General features: G+C 41.1%; 1 protein-coding gene across 2 annotated transcripts; it reads right to left on the bottom strand.

Annotated features, from left to right (window-relative positions):
- Positions 1–2,748: 2,748 nt before the first annotated feature.
- On the bottom strand, positions 2,749–20,856 carry Ndufa12 (NADH:ubiquinone oxidoreductase subunit A12). Of its 2 annotated transcripts, none has more exons than XM_048358160.1 (4): positions 20,705–20,856; positions 19,875–19,957; positions 16,022–16,109; positions 2,749–3,017 (listed from the first exon to the last, which is right to left on the bottom strand). In XM_048358160.1, the coding sequence occupies exons 1-4, from the start codon at positions 20,788–20,790 to the stop codon at positions 2,837–2,839; spliced, it is 438 nt and encodes a 145-aa protein (XP_048214117.1). In that variant the 5' UTR covers positions 20,791–20,856; the 3' UTR covers positions 2,749–2,836. The 2 variants fall into 2 exon arrangements, with proteins under 2 accessions (XP_048214117.1, XP_048214125.1); XM_048358168.1 differs by lacking the exon at positions 20,705–20,856 and adding an exon at positions 20,060–20,199.
- Positions 20,857–21,383: the final 527 nt, after the last annotated feature.

The raw sequence follows: 21,383 nt of genomic DNA, 5'->3' as shown, positions 1-21,383 counted from the left end.
ACTCTACCACTAAGCCACATTCCCAGCCCCTTGGGACAGATTTTTAAAGCCAATTCTGTCCCTGTCAGGTAAAAGCAAAAAACTGCTGGACTCAACAAACCAAAATGGATAAAAATAAAATGGTTAGACTAAGAGTTACATATCAAATGCCAGAGGCTCCATCAACTCACTCCACTTCAGAAATAGCAGCTCAAAATTAAGTAGATTTACTGTAGACCTGTTGTTATTCACTAAGACCCACCAATCTTTCCTGTAGGAATTACATTTATATGTTTGTACTTCTTGATGATTGCACAAATCTCTGTACTCTAAAGATAAATTGCCTTTTCACGTATTGTCTTGGTAGAGTCCATTCTGTTACTATAACAGAAAACTCAACATTGGAGAACTTGATAAACAAAGGTTCTGATTTAAGGTCAATGGCCTTCTTGCTGGTAGTGTCCTGAGGTAGCACACAATGTGACAGAAAGCTTGTGTCTTTTAGTCTTACCCTTCTTATAAAGGCCACCAGGATTCATTCATGGCAGCTTCACCCTGAGGACTTTAACCTACTCATATCCCCAAAGCCAGCCCTAAAGATGGTCAGATTGTTTCCACCCTCTTCATGCTCCACCACAGAGATTAAGTTTCAACACATGAATCTTTGATCCTAGGGTACATAAATCAATCAGCACCCAGCTGCATAGTGAAGTGTCTCCTGAGGGCATCCAATTCAATCTAATCCAGCTAAGTAAACCATCATCAGTGTTAAAGCTGTGGGCAAACTATCATTTCTACTGACTAAGAGTTTCAGGACTTGTTTTGGTATGTGGTTTTTCTTTAGCTTAGTAGTTCTCAACTTTGACTACAAAGAGAGGTGGTCACAATGTATCTATGCCCGGATTCCTCCCCTACACATGCTGGTTTGATTGGTTAGGACTTTGGATTAAAAAAAAAAAATCGTAAGTGGCTAATATGTACCTAACCAAGGTTGAAGACCATTGTTGTAGATTCTTCTGGACAACCCTATAACAATAGTGAGGAACCCCTCTATTCCTTAATGTTCACAGAAGAAACCAGAGGAGGTTGGCCAACTCATAGAATCCCTCTAAGTGTCAATCATTGCCTTGTGTTGAGGTTTGGGAATCAAGGTTCCTTACGTTATCAGTGCCCTGAAAACAACTGACTCTTAAATAGTGTAAGTCTGTCTTATTCACGGACTACTATACAAGGCTATGTGAAGTCAATAAATATATAAACTCAAAAGTCAAAAGAAATTTCTAAAAGGACTTTGAGCCAGGGATAGATGCTAGTGGCTCATGCCTGAAGTCTTAGCAACTCAGGAACTAGCAATTTGGAGGACTAAAGTTTAAGCCAGCTGGGCTTAGAAGTATAAGACTTTATTCACACACACACACACACACACACACACACACACACACACACACACACACACACAAAAAAAAAATCCCATAGTTAGGTATGGTGGCATACCCCTCTCATATCAGATGTTTGGAGGATCACAGCCTGACAAGCAAACAAAGGTGAGACCCTATCTCAAAGCAAGCCAGGTGCCAGTGGCTCACAACTATAATCCTAGCTACCATGGAGGTTGAGGACTGAGAATGGCAGTTTGAAGCCAGCCCACACAGTAAAGTCCATGAAACTCTTATTTCCAATTAACCAACAAAAAGCTGGAAGTAGAGCTATGGCTCAAGTAGTAGAATGCTAGCCTTAACTGAAAAAGCTCAATGACAATGCCCATACCCCAAGTTCAATTCCCAGGACTGGTGTACACACACACACACACACACACACACACACACACACACACACACACACACAAAGTAGGGCTGTTAGCATGACTCAGAATGCCTGTCTAGCAAGTACAACATCCTGAGTTCAAACCTTAGTACCACTCAAAAAAAAAAAAAAAGAGGGAGAAAGAAAATTTCATTTCCCATATGTATACTATACAGTCAAGTTGATGCAGAAGCTCTTATTCAATCTTGAAGTATTAGAAGTTGTGTTTAAATTGTTGTGGGATCTACTGTTGTCCTGCTCTTAATTCTGTTAAAAATTGCATCCCAAAAATCAAATGGTACCCAAAAAGCAAGGCATGGAAATGTCAATGTGCTTAAGTGATAAGTGAAAATTTGAGATTTGTTTCTCCTCAATGGCCATCTTTTGAAACTAAAAACCCATGGACACCAAGGGTTTGCTATAATCCTAACATTTCACTGTCACCTTGTTCTGTAGTGGCTGCTGCCAGCCTCAAAGGGCCTTAGCTTTGGCAGCTCAAGGACCCTGCTGACTGAAGCAGTAGCACAGGAGCTCTGAACATGTCAGCCACTAACTTTTCATCCATGTACACAACGACACACACTGCCTTTCATTCTACCCAGACACAACAATTTTCTATGTAGACACAACAAACAATTTTCATGAGGGTCTTTTTGACTAAAAACCCATTCTCTGGTAAAAACTTGGAGAGAATTCTTTGTTGTTTGTAAACAGGGAACCTCTAACAATCTTTTTAACTACAATAATGCCTCTCAATCATTGTCTCTCTCCATTCAAACACTCAGCTTGGTAGGTCTTTCCCTGCCATGATGAGGGGGTTCATGAAGCACAACGCTAACCACTGGAGCTATGTGGAAGAAAAGGGGAGCTCTACAGCAGTCTCCTATTTCAAGTAGCTGTTTGTGAGCTTCTATTTTGCAGTTGAAGAATGACAAAATTAGGGGCAAAAAGGCACAACAGACACTGCTTGGTCAAACAATTTTAATGGTAAGCAATGAAAGTATATTACATGAAAAGTCTGTATTTTACACACTGAAGGTTGTTTTCCTTGTCTTTATTTGTAAGGTGTGGAAGGGGGAACCCATTCATGGATCTTCTTTTTAGTGGTGGAGTAAGGAAAGTACTCTTCTGGAGTGCCACTCACGTTGAACTGGTGGTTTGTCCAGATGAATTTACGAGCAGTAGGTGGTTTTGTTGTTGGAGGGTCATCAGTCATGCAGTGGAGCCAACGATGCCTTAAAGAGGGGAGAAAGCCCAGTTACGGAGAGGCAGGACAGCACAGCAGAGGAGGTTAACTGGCTAGCGCTGCAGCTACCTTGTTGCTTGGGTTCAAATCTCATCTCCATCACTCCCTGAACTTTCTATGCTTTAGCCTTTTCAGCAGAGTTATCTGTGCTTTGTAGAGATGGTATAAAGATCAAATGAGAGGATCTACACAAAGCACCTAGAAGGTACCCAACAAATGTTAGTCACTGCTATTATGATTACTCAATTTCCACCATGATTTTCAAATATATCACTTTATATACATCAAAGGAAAATATTGCCAGTTAAATCATGACACACTATTGATTATAATATGGAACCTAACTGTAGATGTAAAAGTGTATTTTACAGTTGATTGAATACAAGATGCTAAGGGCTGATTTTAGCTATTTAGTATGCACACACTACTTCGGCTTGTAAAGTTCCAGCTTAAATCTAAAAAATGGTTCTTTAGGAGAAGAGTCTTTGCATCTTCAACTCAAGCTTAAGACACTATATAGAACATGCAATTTATTGTATTAAAAATATTAAATCAAGCTGGGCATGATGATACATGCCTGTAATCCCAGCCCTCAGGAGGTTAGGAGAGAGGAGAATAATGAATTCAAAGCCAGCCTTGCTACATAGTGAGAATATAAAAAAAAAACAAACCAAAAAATCATAGCCTCAAATTCTCAATTGTTTTGTGATTAAATCCTGCCTAACAGCTGGATACATGGAACAGAACAGAAAGAAACCAGTGATGACCCTGCTAGTGACAGAGGAAGGAGGGAATAAAGCAGGAAGCCAAACTCAGAAACCTGGATGGGAAAGGAAGAGGAGAGAATATTCAGAGAATCCCCATGACCACAGAGTTCACAGGATAGACATGATCCCATGGAGAAAGGGAATGAGGGGGCAGTCACAGCACTGTATCTCCAAGGAAGAAAAGCGATTAGCCAGCTGCAGAAAAAGGACAGAGGAACTGAAGTGCCAGACTTTGAAGTCAGGCCCCATTTTACCACGTGAACCGCATTTTACCACGTGAACCCCACTTTAGAATCGAACCCTGAGTCAATCAGATTTGTACCTGTGTCCTAATCTTGCTTGCTTGAACACCTGATTGTTGTAACCTTGTTCTTTGCCTTTATAAGCCCTGTGTAATCACAGCTCGGGGCTCCCTCCTAACCTCCGCTGTGTCGGTGGGTGGGACGAGGCCCGAGTTGCAGCTCGCTTAAATAAAGCCTGCCTTGCTTTTGCATTACGGAATGTATGAATCTCGGTGGTCTTCTTGGTGGTCGTCTTGCGACTTGGCATAACAGAACAAGTAAAAGTAGAGCTAACAAAAAATGACGTTACATAAGCCTAAAAAGATCTGTTAGCAGTAACCGACAAACACAGCTAAGTAAATGGCCTAAACCTATTAAAAACCCCAAAGATACAGCTGCAGTTGCATCATGATCAGCTAATACAATGAAGAAGCGGGCACAAGCTAGGGCTGGTGCCTGCCTTTCATCCTGTAAAGGGAACAGGGATGAGCTAAGGTGACTTGAATGAACAAGCCAGGGCTCTTTAGCATGGTGAGCTATGAGAGCTGGCCGCCAGGAGACAAATTCTAATAATCACTAAGAGAGGGATGCGCTGCGGAAAGTAAGACAGTCACTCACACGCACCCAGGGGCTTTCTGTGAGCTTAAGGCATGGCAGAAATATTTCACTGTTGCCTTGTTGAGTCAGCTTAAGTCACTCAAGAAAACTTTTATTCAAATAATTGCTGTCAAACTCCTGCAGGCTAGAATGATATTTAAGAACTGAGCCTAAAGCTTGCCTATGCCTATTTAGTTACTTAAGAGAGGAATTGATGAGTTTATGGAGAAAAAGGAAATGTTTGGGTAAATGATCATTTCAATCACAATTCATAAAATCTGACATGTTTATCTGAGCCAGGGTACAGGTAAGAGCCAAAGAGTTAGTACATGCTGATCTATACTCACTGTGGCAGTTTACAATAAAATACAAGCAACAAGAAAAATGCTCTTGTTCTTCCTGTTCTTATTATTACATAAAGGACAAAGAAATATTTTAGATTCCTAAAGATAATTTGTAAAGCAGATTTTTCAGCTGAGTCATGTTTACTCCAGGTAATCAGATATGCCAGTGAGCTGAGAGCATTTTGAAATGTTATTATCTTGAGGAATAAAATATAAATTTACTTAAATTTGATACAGAAAATGAAACTGCAATGAGACTAGCAGAACGGAGTAAAGTTACAAAACAGAAAACTATAATGAAAATATGCAACATTCTGGAGAAAACCTAGTTCTCAAATATATTGAAATTATCACAAAATAATTGGATACAAACATAATAAATCACAATTACTATAATCCTGTCCACTGAATCAATCCATTCCAAGATAAAATTAATTAAAACAACCAAATTGTTCATTACAAGATGGCCAACTCCAATCTTGTTAACATGGTAACTATTATTTAATTAAGTGAAATCTGAATCAAAATCCCACTGGGCTTCCTCTTCAGAGTTTGACAGTATAATTCTAAGGATTAGCTAAGAAAATTCTGAAAACTTGTCATAGTCAGCTAGCACTATCAGACATTAAACATTAAGAATGGGATAAAAACCTATGCCTGTAATCCTATCTATTCAGGAGGCTAAAATCTGAGAATCACAGTTCGAAGCCAGCTCAGGAAGAAATGTTAGTAAGAGTCTTATCACCAAAAAAACTGAAAGTGGAGCTATGGCTCAAATAGTACAGTGCTAGCCTTGAGCAAAAAAAATTTCGGGGACAGTGCACAGGCCCTGAGTTCAAGCCCAGGACTGGTACACACACACGTGCATGTATACTTACACTTACACACACACTTTTTTTTTTTTTTTGCCAGTCCTGGGGCTTGAACTCAGGGCCTGAGCACTGTCCCTGGCTTTGTTTTTGCTCAAAGCTAGCACTCTGCTGCTTGAGCCACAGCGCCACTTCTGGCTTTTTTCTATATATCACACACTTTTACACAAAAGACCAAAGAACAATAAAATCTGCCAAACAGACTTAAGATAAGCTGACACTTCAAATCACTGGGAAAAAAAGTCTCAAAAATTATTGCTAAGGGCTGGGGATATGGCCTAGTGGCAAGAGTGCCTGTCTCATATACATGAGGCCCTGGGTTCGATTCCCCAGCACCACATATACAGAAAATGGCCAGAAGTGGCGCTGTGACTCAAGTGGCAGAGTGCTAGCCTTGAGCAAAAAGAAGCCAGGGACAGTGCTCAGGCCCTGAGTCCAAGCCCCAGGACTGGCCAAAAAAAAAAAAAAAATTATTGCTAAGATGATTTTGTTGTAATACAAACCTTCATGTTTACCTTTATAAAATATACTGATATTCATACAATATGAAAGACTACTTCTAGCTTAATATCAAATATTAAAATCCATAAAGGAAATAAAGCTCATAGATTTTATAATGTAAATCTGAAACATCGTGTCCTAATACACTGCAAGTAAGACTATAAGCTAAAAGAAACAGAAAATACTTGTAATAGGAAGATTCATCTTCCATTATAAATCAGGAAGAAATACCAAACATTCAAGAGGAAATGAAACAAGACATTAAAGTATAAATTTAAAAAAAACTTTAAATGGAAAACGAAAGAGCTGAGCAATGCAAATTAAAACAACATAGGGCTTGAAAGGTGTAGCTCAATAGTAGTAAATGGTTTGCATGTGTAAGGCCCTGTGTTCAATATCCAGCACAAACAACAGACAAGACAAAAAAACTAGGGCTAGGCACACCTGTAATCCCAGTACTTTGGACATGAAGACAGGTGAATAGAGTAGAAAAGGGAGTCTGTGAGACCCTATGTTAAAAAAAAAAAGGAAAACAAAAAAAGCACATCTATTTCACTGTGTATGTGTGTGTGTGTGTGTGTGTGTGTGTGTACACACGTGTGCATGCGCAGAGCGCGCGCACTTTGGGGCTTGAATTTAGGGCCTCGGTGCTGTCTCTGAGCTTTTGTGCTCAAAACTTCTGCTCAACATCTTCACTTTCTGTTTTCTTGATGCTTAATTGGAGATAAGAGTCTCACAGTCTTTCCTGCCTGGGCTGGCTTTGAATCACGATCCTCAGATCTCAGCCTCCTGAGTAGATAGAATGCAGGAGCCATCAACACCTGGCATGTCTATCTTCATATAACAAATATTTACTGAGAAACTCCTATGTTCTAGGAACAAGCAAATTAAATCATAGACAAAACATATGGCAGAGGGAAAACTAGAGTAGGGGAAGGAGACAGTGTGAGCAAAAGGGAGCCACTAGAGTAAGTACTTGAATAAAGATGTGAGCATGTAAAACTTGTAGCGCAAAGAAACCAACACTGGTGTGTACTCACTAAATCCAAGTTAGAAGGACAGAGACTAAGAGAATAGGACAGTGGGCAGAGCTAGGGAGGACTGAGATCATGTAAGGCCTGTAGGCAGAGTGAGTCCTCACTGTGATGAGAATCCCCGGGGACAGCTCTGGGCAGAGGTTTCATGTGATCTAACACCTACTTTTTAAAAGAATCACTCCAGGGGTATATCTCATGGCAAACCACTTGTCTACCATGCAAGTTGCTCTCCAGCATTGAAAAAAACAAGTGACTCTAATCACGTAGAAGGTGGGGTATACTAGTGTGTTACAAGAATATAAGCTGATTAGTTGGGAAGTTGTTCTAGTAGTAGGGCAAGCAACACTCCTGCTTGAACTAAGGTAGGGTGGATTATATTCACAAAGTAAAGTGTGGGGGGGAAAGAAGGAAAGGGTGGGTGGACAGGATCAAAGCTTACTATATTTACATATGCAAATATCATACCAAATCCTATTAATCTGCACAAGTACTGTTAATAATAAAGCATCCATAGTAATCTTAAAAGAAAGTAAAGCAGAATTGGCTAATAGACATCGGAAGAGGAGTCAGAAAGACCCTCAAGTTTTGTCTTGAATAAACAAAAGTCATTTAAGGGCTTACAATATTCTGCTTGATAGGTTTCTTATACCTTTCACTGGGCATTTGAAAATTTGAGAAAAAAAATCAAATGTATTAAGTTTATAAATGTAATTTTAAAAACTTAAAAAATGTAATTAACTAAATTTGCAAATGGATATCATTGTTTAGGAAACTTTACTCCTTCCTATTAGAATATATCAAACATTCGCTGAAGAACAAGAGGAAATAGTTGTTCTTTATTTTTACTCAATTTATTAATCTTGTTATTCTTATAAAATAAACATCAAGGCTTCAGAAGAACTATGTTTTAAGATTTGCAGCTGTACTAAATAGGGTGCTAATTTTAAGTGCAATTACTATTAACTTTTACTAAATACAAAAGCCTCTAAGTCACTAAAAGACTCAAACTGGCCAGCAGACGGTTTATATGTTGGGGAATGTGTCTGTGATGTATTAAGTAAGAAGAGAGGAAACAATCCACAAAATCATGCTCATATTATGTCAGAAATATACACGAATGTCATTTACAATCACAAACTTTCTTCCTGAGAGGATATGACTAAGAAAATATAATCTGTTCTCACTGTGGTTCTTCATGGCACATGTGCAGTTCCAGCTACTCTGGAGGCTGAGGCAGGAATTTCTTTAAAACAGCAACAAAAGGAACAAATTGTTCCTTCTCTACACAAAAGCAGACCCTCAGATGAAGTTGTGAAAAGAAATGTTAGCAGTGCTTGTTTCCAGGCTTTATAAACGTCACTGATCTTTTCCCACACTGATTTTTCAGTGCTGGGAATTAAATCGAGGGCTTTGCATGTGCTAGCAAAGCTATCTACCACTGAGCCACAGTCCCAGTGTCAACATAAAACAACAAAAAGACCACCACCACCACCAACAACAACAAACCCATGCTGGGAATTAAATCAAAGGCTTTGCATGTGCTAGAAAAGCTATCTACCACAGAGCCACAGTCCCAGAGTCAACATAAAAAAGCAAACAACAACAAAAAAACCCTCACACAACATAGATTCAGCCAACTTCATATTGCTAGATCGCATGATACTGTTCTGTCATGATCTTATTCAACCTCTCAGCAACAATCAATACAAGTGCAAATAATTTCTCTTGCCTTTTCTTCAACCTTGCTAGCCACATTCCACTCTTCTTTGCTGGCATGACCTCTATACTAACTTCAGATTCATACATCCAGCCACCTACTTGCGGCCTCGGGTTCCCATCTTCTACCCCTCCTCTGTACCTGCCCTTTCTCCATTTCCCATGTCAACTAACAGCCTCACCATTACCATCCCAACCACTGAAGCACCACTCCCATCCTTGAGTCCACACAATCCCGTTCTACCACCTTATTTCCCTAGAGAAGCCTCTAGACAACATTATAGCAATTGAAAAACAGATGATTACATGATGTTAAGCATCTTACATATATTAATCTTATAAAAGCAAAAACAAAAACAAAAACAAAAAAAACCCCCACACTTACTAATCTCACCTAGACAAATCCTCAGGGACAAAAGTATTGTCTATTATTACAAAAAAATTCTGTTTTAAAAACACACTATTGTTTTTACAAGCATACATTTAAGTGTTTCTTGAGTAATTAAATATTAATTTAAATAAGAAAAGTCAGCAGAAGGGAGATCAATGCACTACGCTGAGAAAAGACTGTTTCTTAAAAAGAACACAAGTGCCACCAAGTGGAGAAACAGCATATGCAGCACAGCAAAAAATCTCAAGCTATGTTTTCAGGTGGTTTTTTTCACCTTAAACTTGGCTTGAGGAAATCAAGTTTCTGATACTGCAAACCACAAGAGAGAGATCTTTATTACCCTTGCTCTAAGTAAAGACAATAGTTTTATACTGTCATACATGAAATAGTCCAAACTTTGTACTTTCAACTTGTTAACCTTGTCAAGTTTTATGTAGATACTAATATTTGGTTTTCATATGACTAATTCTATGCACAAGCTACCTAAATAAATCTTACATATTACCAAGTAGATTTGGGGAAAGGGGCAGGAAGAGGAAACTAGCTAACTTAAAGACATAACAAATACTCTGGTTTCTCTGCAGATCATATCAATCTTTCCCCTTAAAGACATAACAAAAGGGCAAACAAACATTGTGTAAAATGTTATTTGTTCTTTATTTTAAAACTTTCAGAGTATTCAATCAACTACACTAATATAAATTCTCAAAGAAAACATTATAATCTGGTTGCTGATCCCACAAGAATAAAACTTAAGACAAGGAAATGAAAAAGCCGTAACAAAAACAGTGAATTATAGTACAGCATTAGTCTACCAGCTAGTATTAACTAAATAAACTCCAGGAGAACAATCATCACCGTGAATGTATAACTCCATCAGTACAGTGAAGTACTCACTAAATATTTGTCAAATACTCTATGCAGAGTGCCATGCTAGGTCTCTCTCTCTCTCTCTCTCCTCCTCCTCCTCCTCCTCCTCGCTCTGCCCCCCCCCCACTCTTTTGTGCCAGTCCTGGGGCTTGAACTCAGGGCCTTGGCACTGTCTCTAAGCTTTTTTGCTCAAGGTTAGTGCTCTACAACTTGAGCCACAACTCTTCTGGCTTTTTGTTGGTTAAGGAAATGAGTCTCACAGACTCCCTACTGGGGCTGGCTTCTGCGTGAGCCACTGGTGCCCCACTGATAGGCAAGTTTCTCATTTCCAAGGCCCATGTTGCTCTACTGCCCATCTAGATACTTGTACCCCCATGTATGCTTTTTATATACTGGCGGGCCTAGCAGCCTCATTGCTGTTGACAGACTGAAAGAAACAAAGGCCTCAAAATGAGATAGATGAAATGAACTCACAAGAGTTCTGGTTTTTCCAAGATTCGGGAGCAGAGAAGGTGACTAAAGATCTCTGAATTCATCAAACTCACTAATGCCTCTGAAGGGAAATCCATCCTCCGGTGAGATTATGCAGCTACTGAACAGGCTCATAAGACTATCAAAGGCCACACTTGGTGCCTGATGCCTCAGAAAAAGAAGACAGCTACTCAGTGTGCCAGCTGGACAAGCCACATGTTCCTCTCACTGGGAGCCTGTTGGGCTGCTCATGCAGGTGACAGCTCATTCAACCATCCAGGAAGCTATGTTCTTTAAGTCCCTAGATGACACAGCACAAGCCCAAGGGATCTGAGAACCACACCAGGCAGGTACAGGAGCTGTCTCTCATAACAACTCCACAGGCAGACATGCCAACGAGGGATGTGCCAGTTCTGAGAGCAGCAGACTCACAAACTAGCCAAAACGCAGCTACTTACTTGGCTTCTGTAATTCCTCTCAACCCACATTCAATTTGTCAATCAGAGGTCAATTTCTAGCAATATACTTGATATCATCTTATCTCATTTCCAGGGCAACAGAGCAAGTCATTTAACTGAAGGTTATATTCTCTTAACCTTTAATTTGTAAAGTCAAACTATGACACGAGGTAGAATCACAGGCAAGTCCTATCGCTGACAGCCATCTCTATCTTTTCAGGCTGGCATTTGCAACTGGCAAGGCACAGCCCCACTGGGAGTCTACAGAGCAGAACTTTCCTAAGAACCCTGGCCAGGTCTGCTTCCCCACCCCACCCTGTCCTCACGAGCTCCCTCACTCTGCCATCAGTAATGCAGGTCCAAAAACTCAAACTGCTGAATGACAAAAACAAAACAACTAATTTTGAAAATAAGCAAATGGTGTGGCTTAAAAAAAATCTCATTACTGAGATAGGATCTCAATATACAGCAGGTGTGAATGTTTCCATGGTCAGTTTCCACGTGAAGCCCTGAGAGGACTTCCGCTCTAGACAACGTCTCCACTGCTATCATTTTATCTACAGTAGAACTTCCAAAGTTAAAGAGTTGATCTTCTCCAACCCTGGCCTGCTTTATGAACTAGGTTGATGCAATACTGTAAGTCTTTCAATAATGTTCATACAATTTCACGGGCGGATTCGATCTCTAGAGGCCACTTTCAGGTGCATCCTCCTATCTATCAATGTTTGCCATGAGATTGCAGACATCTTGGCATACCTTCTACATCTACTTCTAATTTTAGTTCTCTTTCTAGTTCTACATCTTTAGTTGTCTTCTGTACTGAAACCTTGAAGCCCTTAAAATCATTTGTGAGGAGTAAAATCAACTTCTTCCACTTGTTCACCTCCTCTTTAGTCATATCTTAATGGCAAGTAGAAGGGTGAAATCTTTCCAGAAGTTTTTCAATTTCCTTTTCCTAGATCCTTCAGAGGAATCTCTAGCTATGGCAGCTTTACCTTTACAAAATGTATTTCTTAAAAAGAAGAGCTTGAAAGTTAATTACTAGTTTTTAACCCAAGGTATGCAAAAGGGAAGTGTTGGCAGGCATGGAAACACAATTTCATTGTACATCTATCTCCCTTGGAGCCCTTGGTGACTAGGTGTTTGTCAGTAAGCAGCAGTATTTTGAAAGGAATCCTTTTATTTTTTTTCTAAACTATATTCAGTAACTTCATTGTAGACACATATGCTGACATATAGGCTTTGTCATTGCATTTACATAGCCTAAGCAGCGTAGATTTAGCTCAACTGTTAAAGAGCCCTAGGAGCTTTGGAACATAAATGAGCACTGATGTCAACTTAAAGTTATCATCTGCTTTAGCCCAACAGGAAAGTCAGCCTGTCCTCTGATCCTCCATACCAAGCACTGACTTCTCCATTAGGAGACTTCAATAGCATCTCTTAGAAGACTGCTTCATCTCCATTGGAAGTCTGCACTTCAGTGTGGCCATCTTCACCACTCATCTCGGCTAGCCCTGGGTGATGTGCTACAGCTTCTGCATCAGTGTTTGTCACTTCACCTTGTACATCTATGTCATGAAGACCACTTCTTTTCTTCTCTTTTTGGCAGAACGGAGGATTGAACTACAGGCCTATGCAGATGCTCTTACCATTTGAGCCACTTCTCCTGAACGTTTTTTGCCTTTGGTTGTATTTTAGAGTAAGGTCTTGCTTTATGTCGGGAACCACCTGGGCTAGGAGCCTCCTCCTTGTGCTTCTCTGTGTCACTGTGGTAAGGGCATGGGCCATAGTGCCCAGCCTTTGGTTGAGATTGAGTCTCTTGAACATTTATGCCAACTTTGCTCAGCCATGGTGCTTCCCCTGTAAAGGGGATAATGGGTGTGTGCCACCACTCTCAGCCATTGACAATTTTTATGTCAAAAATAGACTTCTACTGAGATATTCCAATCTCTGTCTTCAAACAACTAGTCTTGAGTTTTTGTGCCGAACAATACTTTTTTCAACTCAACTGGGTAATCTCCCCACCCCCACCCCCACCCCTGCCCCCACGCCCATCTTTCTCTGATCCACCAAAAAGGATGAAACCTCTGTCAGTTAAGTGACACAAATAAACTGGGTGATAGATCCATGTGATCTAGTGAGCAAATTGTCACATACCCTGAACAGAATCCCCAAGCTCGCCCCTTTAAATATGGACATTCTCTTCAGGAAGACAAGGCGACATAACAGTCATTCATCTGGTAGATAACAATCTCATTTCCTTTTTCTCAAATCCCTGCTCACTTGTGATCTGGCATTTTGAGACCAGAGAACCAAACTTTCTATAGCATGCTGAGATGAGTTTCACTAACTCTTTGCCCAGGCTGGCTCCAAACTACAATTCTCCTGACCTCTACCTCCCACGAAGCTGAGACTATAGGCATGTGCCACCATGAAGGGCCTATCATTAATTTCCTGATGTCACCAATGTAACTGTGGCTGTGCAAGGGAATGTCTTTGCTTGTAGGAGTTAAATGTAAAGTACTCAGGGGTGACAGTGTATCATTTGAGCAATTTACTTTGAAATGATTCAAACACCTGTGATGTCTGAAAATCTGAGATCATTCCCTTTTTTTAGTTTGTTTGTTTGTTGCCAGTCCTGGGCTTTGGACTCAGGGCCTGAGCACTGTCCCTGGCTTCTTTTGGCTCAAAGCTAGCACTCTGCCACTTGAGCCACAGAACCACTTCTGGCCTTTTCTATATATGTGGTGCTGGGGAATCAAACCCAGGGCTTCATGTATATGAGGCAAGCACTCTTGCCACTAGGCCATATTCCTAGCCCCAATCATTCCCTTAGCTAACAACATCTACCTGATCTTATACTTCTTTCTCATATCTCATTTCTTAACATCTTCCCCTCACTCATTATGCTCCACCCAAGGTGCCATATACTGTTCTTTCAGCTGACTATGCAATACATCTCAGACATATAGACTTTTGCATCTAAGGGCTCATAGAAGAGTGCTGCCTAAAACAAGTTTTCTCCCTTTCAGGTCTTTTCCTAAAACTGCACTTCCTGAAAGAAGCCTCCCTTAGCCCCTGCGTTACAATAATCTTCTGAGCCTCGCACTGTTCCATACCCCTCACAAATTCCAGCTTCATTTGATTACATACTTTTTACAGCCAATATAATACATACATGTTTTTCTGCCTCCTCTTATGACACCTTGTTTTATTCTTCCTTGCCTACAACAGTTCTGGGCACCAAGCAAATAAATAAAGTAAGTTACATTTGTTATTCATTATACTATGTGCAATTATACTCAGCTCTCTAATCAACCCACCATCAGTTTTGTTCATGGATCAAAGAATCTACAGATTGAGAATTCCACTGTTACAACAGCAAACTGAGTAGGGTAGAGAGTCAGAGAAATAGCAGCTGAGCCTGTCCAACACTTCTTCCTACAAAGACTCATCACAGGCTTTAAGCTTCCCATACAAATAAGAGTCATCAAAGGTACTCAGTCCTCAGGAGGCTCCACTCCACAAAGAAATTCAGCTCTGAATCCTCAATTGCCCTGAGGCACCTGCTAGAGTGATCTTAGATTTTTATGATCATATGAAAGGAATTGCTGGGCTGAACAATACTTTTCATCTTTTCAGGTTATTTCCTATCACTGTATTTTTATTACTATTTATTCTGAGGGACAAAACTGGAGTTCCACTTTAGTTCTACTAAAGTAAAATGACACAACCCACTTTATATTTCCAGTATTCTGGTGACATTTTCTAGATTCACTAGAAAGGATCTTCAGAGTTTAACTGTATATCAACCACATGATATTAACTCAGCAATCTATAAAAGAGATAGCAGACTTTGCTCTGAAATAGTTCACACAAAATTTGGCAATGAAGAGCATTCAGAATTTCATCTCAAAATATGCATATGATAAACACCTTGACTTTTTAGAAACTTGGGAATTTTAGGGCTCTCACTTTTCAGCTGATGAAACTAAGCCCCAGACATTTTAAGGGACTTCTTAGCGCCTAACTGCTAGAGAAGATCAGAGCTAGAGTTCTTTCATCTACCTCTTCACGCACAGAAAAGTGATACTGTGGCACAGTTTGTTTTTTTTCCCTAAAAGATATTCTTCTACTATACATTCCAAATATAGAATGTGATGTTGACATGCCCCCACGAAGAGATGCAGTCTATGTTTTCTCTGGTCAAACTTAGGCCAAGCTTTCAAATTGCTTAGAATATACTTTCAATGGCATACAGAAGTGATACCGGGTGACTTCAAAAATAAGTCATTTAAGGTAATAGGGCTTCAGCTCATTTTCTCTCAGAGCTCTCATCTGAGGGATGCCTACACAACATAAGGATGCTACAATTCACAGCTTCAGCTATGCCCCTAGCTGATAGCCAGAATTCAGTGCCAGAGGCTAAGTGAACAAATGTTCAGATGAATCTCCCAGCTGAGGCCCTAGAGTAGTGATAAGCCATCCTTATTTTGTCTTGTCTGAACTCTATATCCAAAAAACCTTGAGAAACAATTGTTGTTGTAAGCCACTAAGTTCTAAGGTAAGTTAATATGCAGATTCTTCCAGAAGAGCATCACTAATTGCCTTGTAAATAGCTACCTAATAGATACTTGTATCATGAAATAAGTATTGCTAAGCCAATGAAATAAAACATTAACTTGTCTTACCATTCTGGAGGCACCATGCTTCCATCCACATCCCAGAAGGTGTTTTTGCCATTCATTTCAGTAGTATACGTAACCCATCGATGACGACCTGCATGGAAACATGTGAGTAAAAAAACAAAAACCTTTGTGAAGCAGAAATGAATCATATTGAAGACAACCTTTTTGTTAGAAGACACCTAAGAGGAATGTTTAAGGAATAACACCCCGGGTATAAGACCCAAAGCCAGCTCCAGGAAGGGTGTAGCAGGCTTTATCAGGAGCCTGTTTGCCACCACAACAGCATGCTTGAACCAGGGACTGAGACAACTCAGTAGTACAGTGGGTGAGGCTCAGATGTTTTCAAGAGAATCCTGGCCTCTATAATCTGAACTCAGGCAACAACAAATGCTGGAGGGGATTCAGGGAAAGAGGAACCCTTCTCCACTGTTGGTGGGAGTGCAAATTAGTACAACCACTTTGGAGAACAATATGGAGGTCCCTCAAAAAGCTCAGCATAGACATACCCTATGACCCAGCCATACCACTCCTAGGCATCTATCCTGAACAATAGTTCTCAAGTTATCATAAAGACATTTGCACATCCATGTTTATTGCTGCACAAATCACCATAGCAAAAATATGGAAACAACCCACATGCCCCTCCACAGATGAATGGATCCAAAAAATGTGGCACCTATACACAGTGGAATACTACATAGCAATTAGAAATGATAAAATATTGGTATTTGCAGGGAAATGGTCAGAACTTGAACAAATAATGTTGAGCAAGACAAGCCTAGAAGACAGAGAACAAAGGGGCATGGTTTCCTTGATATATGACTGTTGGGGAGGGAGGAGGACAGTAGAGACCAGGTCTGCAAAACAACAAACTTCTTTTCAAATGGTATTTCCACATGTTTGGGTCAGCGACTTTACATTATATATCTAAAACCAAACAACTACTAAACATAAAAAGGTCTAGAATAAACCTCTCTGTGGATCACAATAGCTCAACAGCTATGTACACATGATCATATAAGACGAGGAGAAGGGGCTGGGATGTAGCTCAGTGGTAAAGCACTTGCCTAGCAAGTGCAATGTCCTGGGTTTGATCCCCAATACCAAAAAAGAAAAGACAAAAAAAAAAGACCAGACGAGTGTAAGCAAAAACAACTCCAAGACAAAGACACAGAAGGATTCTACTGTTAACGTCATCTTTAAAGTTCTAGGTGAATTTCCTGTGGCGTACCCTACGTGGTTACTGTATATGATTTTGGTACACTGGATATTGCATATATGCCTACCTGATCTAGGGAAGGGAAAGAAAAATGAGGGTGTCAGATATCACAAGAAATGTATTAACTGCGTTATTATGTAACTGTACCCCCTTTGCACAACACCTTGTCAATAAAATTTAATTAAAAAAAGAAAGAGGGGGCTGGGGATATAGCCTAGTGGCAAGAGTGCCTGCCTCGGATACACGAGGCCCTAGGTTCGATTCCCCAGCACCACATATACAGAAAACGGCCAGAAGCGGCGCTGTGGCTCAAGTGGCAGAGTGCTAGCCTTGAGCGGGAAGAAGCCAGGGACAGTGCTCAGGCCCTGAGTCCAAGGCCCAGGACTGGCCAAAAAAAACAAACAAACAAAAAAAAAAAAAGAAAGAGAATCCTGGCCTTGCCTTCAGCTCTCTGTAGAGGAAGGCAGTGATATGCAGGACAGGAAGTACTCCTCCAGAGACCAGAGCAGATATGACTTAAAGCAGTCAGATTTGAAATCTTTAATTTTTTTTTTTATAAATGACTATCCCTGACACCTTTGGAACTATAAGAACTACATCACGTAAACACTAGTAGGCAGGAAGGAAAACATTATATCAAAATAGTATGGCTGCTTTTTATTTAACAAATTTCTGTGGAATAGTTGGGGGTTCTAGCCACTCTTTTCAAGAACCAGTTTCCATTGTGTTAAGTTGGACAAAGGCCTGAGGTTCAATGAGTATCAGTAAATATTAGGCAAGTTGAATGACAGTTTATCTATTACAAATACAGTATTTACATCTCAAGGCTGCTGTGAAAATGAAGTGTCACACACGTAACACCTGCGTGCTGAAGCATTGGGCAAGTAAGTGCACAATAAACAGTAGTAATGCCTTCTGCCCTTTCCCCAATGCCCCTCCCTCAAACAAAATAATCGGTTCATTCCCAAAATGGATCTTAGGCCAATAAAGACAGGAAATCTACAGTTCCCTAGACAGACCCACACAACAAAGAACCTTAGCCCAGTGTTAATGACATAAGGCTTTAGTACCATTTTAGATGATAAAGACTGAGACTTTAAAGTTAAATTACCTAGGTCACACTGTTCTAAAGTGCAGGGACAGAATGTTGAACCTTCTCATCATCTGATTCTACTTCTAAGGTTCTGTGTTTCCTTCCAAAATTTGATGATGTTTCTCCTTTGAGGATATTAAACATCAGCCTGTAACTAACACATCTGTGATATCCTTGTATATAAAATGTGTAGGCTTACATTATTCTTTTTTTTTTTTTTGCCAGACCTGGGGCTTGAACTCAGGGCGTGGGCACTGTCCCTGAGCTTCTTTTGCTAAAGGCTAGCACTCTACCACTTGAGCCACAGTGCCACTTCCGGCCTTTTCTGTTTATGTGGTACTGGGGAGCTGAACCTAGGGCTTCACACTTGCTAGGCAAGCACTCTACCACTAAGCCACATTCCCATCCCACATCATTCTTAAAGTAATATTTTTTTTAATTTTAATTTTTTTCAATCCTGGGGCTTGAACTCAGGGCCTGAGCACTGTCCCAGGCTTCCTTTTTGCTTAAGGCTGCACTCTACCACTTAAACCATAGCACCACTTCCAGCCTTTTCTGCTTATGGGTGCTAAGGAATTGGACCCAGGGCTTCATGCATGGTAATCAAGCACTCTGCCACTAAGCCATATATTCCCAGCCCCTCTTAAAGTATTCTAAAGCATCAAAGTATTCTAAAAAGTGTTCAAAGTCATCAGTACCAACAATGCACATCCATACTGCTTTCAGAATTCATTACTACAATGAAGCTGCAAATAGGTATCCTTCTTTTGCAAGAATATTTGTAGTATAAATTCTGGAGGCGATATAAAGAATATATGCAATGTGATATTTAACATGTACTACTAAATTGTCCTCTGAGGCTGGCACTAAACTCTGTATTCCAATGACTCTCCTCACACGGACCGAAAAGTTCATAGATGGGAAAAAATGCTTTTTAAAAAAGTTGTTAGTTGGGCTGGGGATATGGCCTAGTGGCTAGAGTGCCTGCCTCGTATTCATGAGGCCCTGGGTTCAATTCCCCAGCACCACATATACAGAAAATGGCCAGAAGTGGCGCTGTGGCTCAAGTGGCAGAGTGTTAGCCTTGAGCAAAAAGAAGCCAGGGACAGTGCTCAGGCCCTGAGTCCAAGTCCCAGGACTGGCCAAAAAAAAAAAAAAAAAAAAAAAAAAAGTTGTTAGTTCTGTAATTACAAGTCAGGATGACTATGAGTTTCAAAATTCCCCTTGCAGCCCAATGAGATTTTCTTCCCCTCCCTTCTTCCCCCCTTTTTTTGAAACTAGGTCTCATTAGGTGTCCTGGGGTAGCCTTGAACCCTCCATCCCATCCTTCCTTTCTATAATCCTTCCTGAATCCTGGGATTACAGGCCTTCACCAAACTAGCATTCTCCATACCTTTGTTAACCACTTGGGTTGTTTTCCAGTGAAGTATCTTTTTCTATTTCCCAATCAGTTTTTCATGCCTTTCTAAGTGCTCCAAAGAAAATAGAGCCAAATCAAATCCCAATCTCAATCTAGTTATTCATACCAAAAATATTGCACTCACCGAAAAACTGCTTGTTATCCTCATAGTACTTGTTTCCATATTTGTCTTCCCCCACTAATGTACCAATCTTGAGATCATTTGTCCTGTACATGCCCAAAAAAGAAAAGACTAAATTTTAGATCGATTTGTTGTTCAAGATATAAACAGTAATAAAGTGAAAATACTAGTTTACAGTCACAAACTACAAAAATGAGAAGTCACCGAGGATGGTCACTGGGTTGCCCATTTCTAGCCTTTATCTTCAAGCTCCAGCCAAGGAGCTAAGAATCAGCTTCCAAACGAATAGCTGCGGCATCTATAATACAGGGCTACTTTTACCGACTTATCCCATTGCTCAGAGACACGGGAGTTAGCAAAGCCTTCGGGGAGCTCAAGCGTTTTCATCTTCCTAAAGTGTCTCGAACATCCCTGGTTCATTCCGTGTCTCCTGCCGGTTTTCCGAGTCCCGCCGGAAAGTCAGGTCCAGGACAGGCCACGACCTCTCTCCACGCCCCCATCGTAGGGCGGGGACCGAAGGCCAGTGCGAAGAACTTCGCCAAGGTCACTGGGTGTCTCGCAGCGCTCACTACGCCCCAGGGCGCAGGCGCGCGCAGCCGCTCTCCACCTCCCCTCGGTGAAGTGACCCCTCGGGGTAACACAGCTCAATCTCTATAGAGTTTGCGCGGGTCCAGGCCGGGACACCCGGAGGACAGCCCTGGGACTGAAGAGATCCGGCCGGCTGTCCTTGACAAAAAACCAAGGTTCTCCAAGGTGGTCCAAGCCCGAGCCCCTTTCCAAGTAACTCAGCCGGCCTCGCCTCCGAGACCGGAAGCACAGGTCTGCAAGATTACCTGAATAAAGCCCGCAGGTACCCGATGAGGCCACCGTGGCCGCGGTACTGTTGGACTCCGCGCCTCAGGACGGCTAGCAACTCCATGTTTTTCTGCAGGCCCCGCCTTCCAGGTACGCCAGGAAAACACCACCGAGCGCTTCCGCCGTAGGCGACACGAGAAAGGTTCCCACCAAGTGCAGGGTCTGCGCGTGCGCAGATACGAAGCTCCCTGCGCAGTGGGGGCGGGGCAGAGGGAGGAGTTTGGGCTTTCAAACCAGGTTCTGTGAGGCTTTCAAAGCAAAAGCCTGGTAGGTTTTTAGTTTTCGGAGATTCCATCTAGAAGATAGGATAGAAGAAAGTCCAGATGGGCTTCCTCTGCGGTTAGAAATTTCAGTTTCTTTGACTGAAAAGGAATGGCCCAACTTATTCCAAAAATGTCTTCCCATTGCTGGCACTCTATGCATTGAACCACGCCGCCCGACAGACTTTTTCCCCCTCGGGTTATTTTGGAGGCGGAATCTCTGCGACTTTTGTCTTTGGGGTCTCAGCCGGCTGGGTGGCTGAGATATCAGGTGTGAGCCCACTGGTGCCTGGTTCATAGCCATTTTTTTCTATTTATTGTCAAATTCACAACCATTTTTAAGGGTACAGTAGTGTTAATTACATGCTCTAACATTTCTAGAATTTATTCATCTTAC

This window comes from Perognathus longimembris, chromosome 1 (genome assembly GCF_023159225.1).
Source record: "Perognathus longimembris pacificus isolate PPM17 chromosome 1, ASM2315922v1, whole genome shotgun sequence".
Taxonomy (NCBI): Eukaryota; Metazoa; Chordata; class Mammalia; order Rodentia; family Heteromyidae; genus Perognathus; species Perognathus longimembris.
Note: the sequence above shows the minus strand (reverse complement) of the source record. Positions and strands in the feature narration are given on the sequence as shown.

Excerpts from the sequence above, each read along its gene's own strand:
- Ndufa12 (XM_048358160.1), bottom strand. The coding sequence starts at position 20,790 with ATGGAGTTGCTAGCCGTCCTGAGGCGCGGAGTCCAACAGTACCGCGGC. Across the intron at positions 16,110-19,874 it reads GGATAACAAGCAGTTTTTCG|GTCGTCATCGATGGGTTACG; the intron begins GTGAGTGCAATA and ends GTTTCCATGCAG. Across the intron at positions 3,018-16,021 it reads AGCATGGTGCCTCCAGAATG|GCATCGTTGGCTCCACTGCA; the intron begins GTAAGACAAGTT and ends CCCCTCTTTAAG.